Genomic DNA, 14,364 nt, shown 5'->3' on the forward strand with positions numbered 1-14,364 from the left:
AACCTCTGTATTGTACTGGTAGTAAAAAAAAAAAGTCTCAGTTCGATGGGTGTGATTCTAAACTGCAGCTCTAATGTGTTTTGTAAATGAACAAACACTTGTTGGAAATTCGGCAACAGTGAGGCTTTATTATGGAATTCTGTTGGATTTCATTTTTTTCTTAATTCTTTAGAGAGACGCGGCCGTAATCTTGAGTTTTGTTGGATGTCATTTTGTCTTTATTATATAAAGAGACACGGCTTTATTCTAAAGTTCTGTTAGATACGTGTTTCCTTTGTTCTTTAGACGCATGTATTGTACAGTTCTGTTGGATGTCAGTTTTTCCTCTATTATTTAGTGAGACATGGCTGTATTGTACAGTTCTGTTGGATGTCAGTTTTTCCTTTATTATTTAGAGAGACATGGCTGTATTGTACAGTTCTGTTGGATGTCAGTTTTTCCTTTATTATTTAGAGAGACATGGCTGTATTCTAGAGTTCTGTTGGGTAAGAATAAGCTTGTTCAGATGAAGAATGTAATTTATCATTTGAAGTTTAGCTTCTTAGTTACTTTAGTATAATTAAGAACATGGTGTTTTGTATTTATGATGTGAACTTCCTTAATATAAATGGCCACTCAGTCAAAACTGTAAGTTTGTAACACACACTTTTAAAGAATTAATCAACAAAGTGAAAGATATATAAAAAAAAAGATGGTTCTTGCCGAGGTTGGGTAGGTTATTACAAAGATCAGGACCTCAGATATTATCATTATAATCTATCATCACTTCATTCACCTAGTTCTCCCACGGCACAGCCTTGACTGGAGCCAAGCATCATCTCCTGATGAAATCAGCCGGATAAACGGAACATCAGAACTGCCTTATTAAGGTCTTGAACTGTCACTCCGCCCCGGTTGGCTTGTGTAGGAAGTAGTTGTAATCGACGGTTTATTTTAACAGAAACGCCGACACAGAATAAACAGCCTTAAGTGGATTTGGTATTAAAAATAAAACACCTTGGTTTATGTCCTGGACTTAACTAAGTGGTCACCTAGAATTAAAAGTTCGAGTTGTGTTTACATGAATATAGATTACAGTAAGCGCACATGATACTTTCAAAACATACATGTTTACACTGACTAGATACAGAGAGTATCGCTTCATCGTGGACATTGGCAGTACATGTTTACTCCATTACAGAAAAAAAATAAGGTGAAAGAAATAGGAACAGGAAATCTCAAGGCCTTTAACCGGTCCTGTAAAAAGAAAGCAATACAATTAGGTTTTAATGTATCTTATCTTCCGCAGTCTTTTGATCTGTTCCCCGGTAGAGACAAAGACCAGTAAATCATTTTAACGAACTGTATCTAATCACTTGCTCGTTTCGTTATCTTTTTACCAATATAACTGCTGTACAACATTGCCGCCACTCAATAGCATGGAGAACGATGAATTTAAACATAAAATGTTTCTGGTTTTTTGTGTGTATGTTTTTTTTTCTGGCGCTATTCTCCCAAACGGCCACTCATAACTGCATACGCCCGATAGAGAACACCTCTGTAACCTGTTTGGTCACTCCTGATACTTAGTTTTGATATATTTGAAACGTGTCCGACCCTCCTACGCAATTTTTGAAACTTCAAGGTAGCTCTTGTCCTAAATAGTTGCAAACTAGCCACATCAGAAAAAAAAATCAAAACTCGAGTTAGTATACATCCAACTCTTTCTAGTGTTTCTACCAAGTTGGGCAACACACGCGCACAAAAAAAGAGCTCTTAAAAAAAGAGAATTCAAGGAAACGAGAACCCATTAATTGTAGTACTTGCACAAAGGAAATTACTCGGATTTGTTTAGAAACTCATCATTGTTGACATCCTGTGTTGAAACTTTTATTATTTGTAGTTAAAAATAAATAAGTGAGCTTCAAAATACGTGCGATACTTATTATTGATTAATTGTAAACAATGAAGAATGATACAACAAAGGAGGACAACAAAGATTTATTCTGAGACATCCAACAATACTGTAGACCTAGCTAACACTAAACGTGTATTGTTTATTCTATATATTTTTTAAATAATTAATATATCAGACAACAATAAAAGTGGCGTGAATGTTGGCTGGACATTTCCAGTGCTCACGGAGAAATGCGTTGAATTGCAAAGTTTTTACTTTATTTACACAAACCTTTTTTTTTCGCTCATTATTTGAATATGTTTTTTTTCGTTGTTGTTGTTTTATATTTTAGTAAAAGGAGTGTAAAATTCTTATTATAAAAACAATGTATAAACGTACATTTTCGTCCGTCAGTGTATGTGATAATAATGACAAAAGATTTAAAAAACAAATCAAATTGAGTCAAGTATAAATGAAAAACGATTCAGTTTTTTCTTAGAATTTGTTTTCAGTTATGGTAATTGGAACGTTAAGCTTTCAAGGGTCTCAAAACAATGGAATCGAGCTTTTATTTAAAAACGGAAGGATTGGTTCTCAATCACTCGAAATGTGGTAGTGTTTTCTATATGAGGCGTCCTTTGCCACAAGGGTGCGCTGTTTTGTGATTCCCCTTTCTCAGCCTGAATGCTCTGAAGATGTTGCAGGGCAACTGTAAATTACCAGTTATTCTCTGGAGGACATACATAATTATTTCCTACGATTAAGACATTGTTTTGCGATTGTAGAAAATAAGGCTGGTAAATTGTTTCCACTGATTAAATGTTTTTCTTTTTACTGTTTAGGAGATTAGAACAGAACCAAATCACCGAGATAACACCCGGAGCGTTCGCCTTGTACCCACGATTAAGGAGAATGTAAGTTTTAACTCGAATCCAAAAACATGTGTAGTATGAGTATACAGAAGATATATCCATCGTACGTGAAACATCTCCCCGTAAGCCCCTCAGTGGCGTAGCGATATGTCTGCGGATTTACAACGCTAGAATCCGGGTTTCGATACCTGTGGTGGGCAGAACACAAGTATTAACTCGAATCCAAAAACATGTGTAGTATGAGTATACAGAAGATATATCCATCGTACATGAAACATCTCCCCGTAAGCCCCTCAGTGGCATAGCGGTATGTCTGCGGACTTACAACGCTAGAATCCGGGTTTCGATACCCGTGGTGGGCAGAACACGGATAGCCCATTGTGCAGCTTAAATACAAACAAACATCTCCCCGTAAGCCCCTCAGTGGCACAGCGGTATGTCTGCGGACTTAAAACGCTAGAATCCGGGTTTCGATACCCGTGGTGGGCAGAACACGGATAGCCCATTGTGCAGCTTAATTACAAACAAACACCTCCCCGTAAAAATAATTGGAATTGATATATTGCCATTTCACAAGCTTGATCCAATTTATAAACATCTTAAACACTTGTTATTAGCAGCCGTTCAGAAATCAGTTGAACCTTCTAACATGGCTTATCACATAATAGCCCCATGGATATATCTCGTACTGCTCTTCAAATGTCTTTTTTACTGAAAACGAAACGTGCATATTGCTCTTTAACTGTATTTTTACTGAAAATCAAACATGCATATTACTCTTCAACTGTATTTTTACTGAAAATCAAACATGCATATTACTCTTCAACTGTATTTTTACTGAAAACGAAACATGCATATTACTCTTTAACTGTATTGTTACTGAAAACGAAACGTGCATATTACTCTTTAACTGTATTTTTACTGAAAACGAAACGCTCTTATTGCTCTTTAACTGTATTTTTACTGAAAATCAAACATGCATATTACTCTTCGACTGTATTTTTACTGAAAAAGAAACGTGTATATTGCCCTTTAACTGTATTTTTACTGAAAACGAAACGGGTACATTGCTCTTTAACTGTATTTTTACTGAAAATGACCTTTTTTTAAACATAATCGATCAAGTTAATTGTCAAAATATTTGACACATTGTTGCAACCAACGGATATATATTCTTATATTTTTAAATCGGTTAAAAATAATATAACTTTTTTTTGTCAAAATATTTGACACATAGTTGCAACCAACGGGTATATATTCTTGTATTTTTAATTCGGTGAAAAATAATATTACTTTTTTTTTGTCAAAATATTTCACACATTGTTGCAACCAACGGATATATATTCTTGTATTTTAATTCGGTGAAAAATAATATTACTTTTTTTGTCAAAATATTTCACACATTGTTGCAACCAACGGATATATATTCTTGTATTTTTAAATCGGTTAAAAATAATATTACTTTTTTTTTTCTCAAATTATTATCTAGTATAACGTTATATTTTCTACCGGATTTGCCAAGTTAAATTAATATTAATTATATTTCCTTCAACAACATGTAAAGACTATCTGATTTACACATTGCACGGAAAATACCGCATTAAAAGAAAAAGACTTTGAACAAGTTTTTTTTTTTTTACTTTTTCAAGAAACAGGTAGAAACAAAAGACAATTTTCAGGTTTATTAATTGATTTCCTGTCTTACAGTAGCAACTGGATACAAGTATCATGTAACAGAAAGTCGCTGTTCTGGATTAATTAATGAAAAACTAAATTGCTACTTTCAGAGATCTGAGCAGCAACCAGATCGGTATTATTGCCGGAGACGCCTTCCATGGTTTAAAGCACCTTACATCTCTGTAAGTCGCTATTCATTCAAGCATTGTTATGTTAGGTTGTGATGAACTAGGTTGTTTCGTGTGAAGTTTGAGTCAGATATTGCATGAAATATACAATTATATTTGTAACTTTCTTTTTTAAATATGAAATTATAATAAACTGGACTGTTTTGTGTAAGGTTTCACGTGATGTATATAATTATATTTGTAACTATCTTTTTAAATATGAAATTATAATAAACTGGACTGTTTTGTGTAAGGTTTCACATGATGTATATATTTATATTCCTAACGTCCTTACCCAACATGTTAGATCAAATTAACTGGATTCACGTGACGTATATATATATTTATAACTTCCTTACCCAACATGTTAGATCAAATTAACTGGATTCACGTGATGTATACATTTATATTCGTAACGTTCTTACCCAACATGTTAGATCAAATCAACTGGATTCGCGTGATGTATATATTTATATTCGTAATGTCCTTACCCAACATGTTAGATCAAATCAACTGGATTCGCGTGATGTATATATTTATATTCGTAACGTCCTTATCCAACATGTTAGATCAAATCCACTGAATTCACGTGATGTATACATTTATAGTTATAACTTCCTTACCCAACATGTTAGATCAAATTAACTGGATTCACGTGATGTATACATTTATATTCGTAACGTCCTTACCTAACATGTTAGATCAAATCAACTGGATTCACGTGATGCATATATTTATATTTATAACTTTCTTACCCAATATCTTAAGTTGTAAAAAATTGAACCATTTTTTAAAGAATATTTCACTATTACTACTACGTGCTCTGAATATATTTCATAAAGCGTTTCATTTATAATTTTAAGTTAAATATAAGATACTTATATTGTGTTATATACATATATTAGAAAACTCCATCAATTTCATATCACTGTGGTCAAATGCTCACGTATCAATCACAGTAATCCTCTTAGAAATAATCTCACGATTCTTCCTGGTTCAATTTAAACTTGAGATTAGAAGAATAACCCAGGATACTTTAAATACTTCTCAGAAACTGGTTTCTTTTTATCTGTCCAGGGTCTTGTACGGTAACAAAATAGCGGATCTCCCCAAGGGAACGTTCAAAGGATTGACGTCTTTGCAGTTACTGTAAGTTGACTGTCACGCCTACTAGGCTCATAATTTTAAAATATAAGCCTAACTCTGGCAGCTTAGTGTAAAATTATGTCTTCTTTTCCTTTTTTTTTATCATTTCAGTTCGTTTTTAGATATAAATTAGCTATGTCAAGAACGTTCGCACGTGCATTTTAAATAGTTTCACCTTCTTCTTCTTCTTCTTGTTTTAAAATTAATTTCTGAATTAGTCAATTGTAGGAAGCAACCAGAAGATATTATATAAGCTGGTGCAAGGTTGTAATTGAAAATTATTATTTGCTTATCTTATTTTGCGTATTTGTTAGAGAATTAAAGTTGTTGAAACTCTTCTTAATTTCAGGAGAAAATTTCACACAATGAAGTTTGAAAAACATCGTGTATTAAGTATTGATGCAAGAAAAAAAAACGTTTAGGTCAAGATCACTTTTCTGTTTTCTGTTTTCTAAGATGTATAATCCATATAACATATTTTTAAATTAAAATTAAAAGAAATATAGAGGAATGAACTTAACACTGATACGGCATTCACTCTAGAATAGTAACTACGTAATTAAATCAACTTAACACTGATACGCCCTTTCACTCTAGAATAGTAACTACCTAATTACTTCAACATAACATTGACACACCCTTTCACTCTAGAATAGTAACTACGTAATTAAATCAACTTAACACTGATACGCCCTTTCACTCTAGAATAGTAACTACCTAATTAAATCAACTTAACACTGATACGCCCTTTCACTCTAGAATAGTAACTACGTAATTAAATCAATTTAACACTGATACGCCCTTTCACTCTAGAATAGTAACTACATTGGTACTCCCTATTATCCTGGAACAGTAACTGCGTAATTAAATAAACATAATAGTGACACACCCTATTATCCTAGAACAGTAACTACGTAATTAAATTAACATAATAGTGACACACCCTATTATCCTAGAACAGTAACTACGTAATTAAATTAACATAATAGTGCCACACCCTATTATCCTAGAACAGTAACTACGTAATTAAATTAACATAATAGTGACACAACCCTATTATCCTAGAACAGTAACTACGTAATTACATTAACATAATAGTGATACAATCCTATTATCCTAGAACAGTAACTACGTAATTAAATATAACTCAATGATGTAAACATCTGGGATATTTCAGGAACTTTTATTCTTTGTAAGACACTTCAGTAAGGTAGCGAAGATACTTATGTTATCTCTGTTTCGGTCCTTTGGGTTTTAGTTTGGTTCTTAATGCGTTTCTCATTAGTGCTGCATCAGAAGAACATTGAGCCGTGATCAATTACCCCCCCTCTCTCTCTCTCGTTTTTTTTTTTTATGTGTGTGTATTTTCAATAGGGAACACGCTTTCAAAAGCGCGTTAGCGTTATACCCTGCAGCATCAAAAACCTTCTTGGCATCCACTAAGAATAATACACTAATTTTCGTTTACAGAATGGTAATGGAAAGTTCTTGTGTTAACTCGAGTGGACGTGGATGGAACGTTTCCAAGTTAAATCCACAAATTAAGCACTCATGCGTAGACCTAAGAGTCACGTTCAGTAATAAAGCGGCTGATATAGAACGTGTTACAGTTCATGAATTTAAACTGGACTAATTATTAAATAATTGATTCAACGACGTTGATATTTTGGAGCTAACATTGCGCCTCTACGTATGCGTTATTGACTCAAAGACTGTATTAAATACATTTCAGTATGTTATAAACATTCTGTGTTTATTTAACAGAGTAGGCTGTCAGTTAGGTTTAGAAAAAAGACTTACTACCACTCCTCTTCTCCGCTTTGAGCCTTGCCAAAGTTGAAAATGAAGAAAAAATTTAGAACAAATACACAAAAATTCAAAAATTATGCTTTTAAGATTGGATTTGATGATTTTATTATCTCCAGTCCAGTGTGATTAGTGCTATTTTAAATTATCAGTCCAGTGTGATTAGTGCTATTTTAAATTCCCAGTCTAGTGAAATTAGTGCTATTTTTTTATCCACAGTGCAGTGTAATTAGTGCTATTTTTATCCCCAGTCCAGCCAGTATAATTAGTGCTATTTTTTTATCCCCATTCCAGTATAATTAGTGCTACTTTTTATCCCCATTCCAGTATAATTAGTGTTATTTTTAAATTCCCCTTTTTAAATTCCCCAGTCCAATGTAATTAGTGCTATTTTTTTATCCACAGTCCAATGTAATTAGTGCTATTTTTAAATTCCCCAGTTCAGTGTAATTAGTGATATTTTTAACTTCCCCAGTTCAGTGTAATTAGTGATATTTTATTATTATTTCTTGCACATTCAAGGAGTTGCAAGTTTATTTATGAACTACGTAATTAATTTAAGCCAGTAAAAACATTAAAACACGCCAAAAACGAATATAAATAACGGAACATGCATATATACCATTACAAGTCCGTAGAAATAAGTATGCGTATAGTTATATATGTATAACTGTGTGTGTGTGTGTGTGTGTACATAAACTATATATCTACGTATTTTCCCAAAATTCGTTGAAAACCGTGTGTTATTTTTTCAGATTTTTAGAGATCTGTTATAAGCTGTAAAGGTTCGAACACCAGGAATTTTCTACCCACACACTTTGCTTTTAGGGTGGGATCCTCTTCTAGAATATCAATCCTTCTTTACATTATCAGACTCGTATTTTAGATTTCGACGCTGCAGCCTGTGGATTTTTTTCTTTATTTACATAGAAGTCCGGAAGGTTTAGACTTCTAAAAGCCAAGTTAATTAGATTCTTAACGTTCAAGTCGTGTTACAAAATTGATCGTCGTTTTCGATATTTTTGGAAAGATTAAAGCGCTATCTAGCGTTTAATCTACTAGTTGACTTGCCCCTGAAGGTTATACCACCCTCGGGAAGAAATATGTGGGGTGACAGGGATAAGAGAACACAAGATAAACTACGATCACCTATATATGCGAATGAGCGTCACTGAACGTTTTTTTATATAGTATAAATGACGTACCACATATTTATTGGATGTGGAAGTCTTAAACTGGCTATACAGCGCCCTCTCGTTTCTCTCGCAGATGAGCAAAAAAAAAAAAACTGTTTTTCATTCATTTCACATATGCCCTTTACTCAGTGGGAAATTATCTCATTCGTCAACGTAACAATGGGACTTATAACAAATACGGAATAACAATGAAATCACGAAATACTCACATGCAAATACACTAATATATTAAGCCTGAGAAAAGTGATTTAGTCTTACTACACATACAAAGCTGAAAAACTTATCAGCGTCTGTCACTCTGAATGATGTAGTAAAACACATCAGTTTTACTCGTAACACATCCTTGCATTTCCCTTTTACTTCTTTATCTCGGGAATTCATTAACCACTGGGAAAGCTTTCCCTGTTATTTTACTTAAAGAGTAAACAAGCAAATGAAGAAAACATATCAACCAATTTCTTCTCAAAAGTCCCGCCCCCTGGTGGGTTAGCAGTAAGCTTAAGGATTATAACGCTGAATATCGAGTTTCGTTCGTTGAAATATAAAACGAACTCGAAGATTTAGTGTTGATTATATCAACTTAATTCTTAGGATAATGAACAGGTGATAATATAGATATTTACTGGAGTTGATTCCGTGTTGATTATATCAACTTAATTCTTAGGATAATTAACAGGTGATAGTATAGATATTTACTGGAGTTGATTCCGTGTTGATTATATCAACTTAATTCTTAGGATAATGAACAGGTGATAATATAGATATTTACTGGAGTTGATACCGTGTTGATTATATCAACTTAATTCTTAGGATAATGAACAGGTGATAATATAGATATTTACTGGAGTTGATACCGTGTTGATTATATCAACTTAATTCTTAGGATAATCAACAGGTGATGGTATAGCTATTTACTGGATTTGATTCCGTGTTGATTATATCAACTTAATTCTTAGGATAATGAACAGGTGATAGTATAGATATTTAAAGTTGATATAATCAACACGGAATCAACTCCAGTAAATATCTATACTATCACCTGTTCATTATCCTAAAAATTAAGTTGATATAATCAACACGGAATCAACTCCAGATTTCTTAGGATAATGAACAGGTGATAGTATAGATATTTACTGGAGCTGATTTCGTGTTGATTATATCAACTTAATTCTTAGGATAATGAACAGGTGATAGTATAGATATTTACTGGAGTTGATTCCGTGTTGATTATATCAACTTAATTCTTAGGATAATGAACATGTGATAGTAAAGCTATTTACTGGAGTTGATTCCGTGTTGATTATATCAACTTAATTCTTAGGATAATGAACAGGTGATAGTATAAATGTTTACTTAGAAACTGTTTGAGTTATAAGCCAATGAGACAGGCAGTTGATAGTGTTAAAACAAATCTAAGCAACTAGTTTTAGCTTAAACTATGAAAATTGGTTAACTTCCGTGCGGCACGTATAGTGTTAACAGACAGATAAACACTGTCTATCACGAAGTTCTTGACCATCCTAAGAAAAATTCATAAACTTTCGAATGAAATCTATAGTCTTAACACAAAGATAAACACTGCCTATAGTGTTAACACACAGATAAACACTGCCACACACAGATAAACACTGCCTATCACATGCCTGCGCTGTTTTTGCTGTTGGATGGAGTATGAACGAAGTGTGGCTCAAGAGAGTAATGAGTTAAAGTTGTTAAATGAGTGACGTACATTAACTCCAGTCAAGACAGCAACAAAGTACAGGAATGTTGTAGAATGTTTAGCCCAACATTCGAAATAAATAACGTTCAGAGTTTCCTTCTCCTGCTGCTTGTATTTGGTAACCTAAGTATCAACGCCTATCGACCAACTTCTAAATCTTCGCCTTTATTGACAGAAAACAAATCAATGTTTTTTGTTTTTTATCTATGTGAGTCTCACATTTTATTTTTATTCTTCAGATCGTTACTGTTTTCCAACACAAGGGGTTTGTTTTCTCCGATTTCTGATTTGTTTTATCACCATAGTTTTCTTAAATGGTATTGTCAATCCTGTTTTTAGACTTGTCAGTATGGCATTTCTAGACATAATTTTAAGGCCTATCAAACCATATGTATATATATATAACATACTTTTAGGTATACGCCGTTTTTCTCAATAATAGAAAAATATTTCGAGACTTTTCAAAGTTCATTCTGAAACTAATTTATGCAAATCTGTTGTAAATATGTTGTAAATCTGCCTAGATAAAAAAAAAAAACATCAGCATTAAGAAACTAAGATTTTGGCCAGCTGGTTAGAGCGCTCGACTCGTAATCTGAGGGTCGCGGGTTCGAATCCCCATCCCACCAAACATACTCGCTCTTTCAGCCGTGGGGGCGTTATTATGTGACGATCAATTCCACTATTCGTTGGTAAAGGAGTATGCCAAGAGTTGGCGGTGGGTGGTGCTAACTAGCTGCTTTCCTTCTACTCTTTCACTGCTAAATTAGGGTTGGCTAGCGCTGATAGCCCTCGTGTAGCTTTGCGCGAAATTCAAAATACACAAACTATGTTTTTCATTTTCATTAATTTGTTCACCGAACTATGCTGACGGTCCCGAAAACAGTATGGAGGGGAAAATCTAGATATGTGGGTGTTTCACAACAATGGTGTTAATTTTAAACGAAGATACAAAGCTGATCCAATCAGACACGATCATTTACTGAAATATTTCTTTCAATATATATTCAACCCCTCGGTGAATTTAATATAAATTGGCCAGAGCCATTCCCAATTAAAATCATTGCTAGACTCACCCCCCTTTTTTTCGGCAGTGTACAAGTAACACAAAGTATGTGTTAGTACTGGTTGCTGGAGGCTTGTTGCTTGGTTACGTCTATTTCTTTTTTAATCGTATATAGCTATATGCAATAACAAATATACGCGGTTAGTTCAGTTTAATAATGTGTAATGCCTAAAACTAGATCAAAGTATCAAGAAAAAGATAGCAACAGGGGATTCTAAGTTTCTTAAGTAAACAAATTTGTTAAATTAACTTGCAAGAATGTTTAATAATCTTCAAGAATCGACATTTTCTATCTCATCCTGAACCTGAGTTATATGTAAAAAGAGTATAACTCAATAGAGATTGGTCTTTTTTTCTTTCTTTCTAATTTTTCTATTGGACGAATTCAGTTTGTTTGTTTTAGAGTATAACTCAATAGGGATTGGTCTTTTTTCTTTCTAATTTTTCTATTGGACGAATTCAGTTTATTTGTTTTAGAGTATAACTCAATAGAGATTGGTCTTTTTTTTTCTTTCTAATTTTTCTATTGGACGAATTTAGTTTGCTTGTTTTAGAGTATAACTCAAAAGGGATTGGTCTTTTTTCTTTCTAATTTTTCTACTAGACGAATTCAGTTTGTTTGTTTTAGAGTATAACTCAATAGGGATTGGTCTTTTTTTCTTTCTAATTTTTCTATTGGACGAATTTAGTTTGTTTATTTTAGAGTATAACTCAATAGGAATTAGTCTTTTTGATTTCTAATTTTTTCTATTGGACAAATAGGTTTGTTTGTTTTAGAGTATAACTCAATAGGGATTGTTTTTTTTTTCTTTCTAATTTTTCTATTGGACGAATTCATTTTGTTTGTTTTAGAGCAAAGCCACATTGGACTATCTGCTGTGTCCACCGCGGGGAATCGAAGCCCAAATTTTAGTGTTGTAAGTCCATAAACTTATCGCTGTCTTACCAGGAGGGGGGGGCGAATTCAGAGAGTTATTTGACATTGTGAAAACTACTGTCTGAACTACATTTTAACACTCAAGTTACTGACTTGTTTGTATACCGTTCATTGTCGGTAGGGTTCACATATTACATCATACTGACTAATTTGATCTTTAATTATTTACCTATTATGACACTCATTGTAAAAAAACTGACCGAAACCACTATGTAAGATATATAGGGATCATGGCTGTAATTAAAGTGATTAACTCCAATAGTGATGATATTTTTACGTGACTCGTGTGCTATTAAAGGCCGTGTAACGAACAATGTTATGGACCAACAAACAATCTGTGTAATAAATAGTTTAGAAGAATGTTTAATAGCCGATAAGTTCCATAAACTTCATCATTGATTCTAAGGTTATGAGTATTCGTAATGTTCTTTTAACTATTACTTTCAGTTACTTTATTTCATTTAAACAGTTAGCATTATAATCACGGCAATAACACATAGCAGTAGTAACATTAAAGATGGCGTCAGAAGAAATGTTTATTGCGCTTGCGCTGCTCCTAAAACTCCGAATAAGTCACTGTTCAACATAAGTTAACAGTTTTTGTCCCCTCTCCTTATTTGCAGATCTGTGGGTGTTCGCGGGTTATCGTTCTTAACGAAAACTATTGATATGTAAATTATGATGGAGAGGAAGAACACACTGGACTTAATTCGCTAATTTGGAGTTAGTCTTATTCAAATTTGCAAACTCATCCCCGCAGTTCTCAACGTTTTTGTCCTCTTTTTTTCTTCTTTTAAGATAGCAAAGATGAGAGGTCTCACAAGAAAAGAGTACCATTGTAATAATCACTCAAACTTTAAGAAAGTCATGGTACTTAGCGTGTTCTTACTTAGCCCTCACTATTCGATTTGTTGATAAGGATCCTCATATAACTTTACACTTGCTGTTACGGTAGAAAAGTGAATGTCTCAGTTGTTCCTACTCTTATCAGAAAAATACAGTAGCTTTTATCACTACCTACTTCTCTTATCAGGAGGATTACAGTGGTTTTTGGTTTAACAGAAAAACATAGTCATGTTTATTAACACTTGTCTTAAAAAGGAAAGCAGTAGAGTTTCTAGATGTTTCCTTTATAAGGAGGATACAACCGTTGTTATTGATACTTCCTTTACCAGGAGGATACAGTAGTTGTTATTAATACTTCCTTTATCAGGAGGAATACAATAGTTGTTATTGATACTTCCTTTATCAGGAAGAATACAATATCTGTTATTGATACTTCCTTTATCAGGATGAATACAGTAGATATTGCTTAACAGGAAGGAAGACGGAATATTAACTGGCACTCTTCAAACCATTGCCATCACAACAAAGGAATACATCAAAACGTTTTATCATCACAACAAAAAAGAGAATATGAAATCATTGTATCATCGCAACAAAGAAACGTATCTATCCGTGGTATCAACACAACAAAGAAACGTATCTATCCGTGGTATCAACACAACAAAAGAATATATCTAACTGTGATATCAACACAACAAAGGAACATATTAAACCAATGTCATCAAAGCATATGAGAATATCAAATCATTGTATCATCACAACAAAATATAATATCAAACCATTGTGTCACCACAACAAAAAAGAATATCAATATATTGTATCATCACAACAAAGATAATATCAATACATTGTATCATCACAACAAAAGAGAATATCAAACCATTGCATCATCGAAACAAAAGATAATATCAAACCATTGCATCATTGAAACAAAAGATAATATCAAACCATTGTATCATCACAACAAAAGATAATATCAAACCATTGTATCATCACAACAAAAGATAATATCAAACCATTGTATCATCACAACAAAAGATAATATCAAACTATTG

At 33.1% G+C, this 14,364-nt stretch overlaps 1 protein-coding gene across 2 annotated transcripts in view; it reads left to right on the top strand.

Moving 5' to 3' along the window:
• The window catches only part of LOC111086691 (slit homolog 2 protein-like), a 220,077-nt gene that overhangs the window by 188,952 nt on the left and 16,761 nt on the right, over positions 1-14,364 (top strand). For both annotated transcript variants that reach the window (XM_022390533.1, XM_022390532.1), the window contains 3 exons: positions 2,719-2,790; positions 4,536-4,607; positions 5,670-5,741. In XM_022390533.1, the coding sequence (XP_022246241.1) occupies positions 2,719-2,790; positions 4,536-4,607; positions 5,670-5,741 (216 nt within the window). The remainder of the gene's footprint in view (positions 1-2,718; positions 2,791-4,535; positions 4,608-5,669; positions 5,742-14,364) is intronic.

This window comes from Limulus polyphemus, unplaced genomic scaffold (assembly GCF_000517525.1).
Source record: "Limulus polyphemus unplaced genomic scaffold, Limulus_polyphemus-2.1.2 Scaffold1327, whole genome shotgun sequence".
NCBI lineage: Eukaryota > Metazoa > Arthropoda > Merostomata > Xiphosura > Limulidae > Limulus > Limulus polyphemus.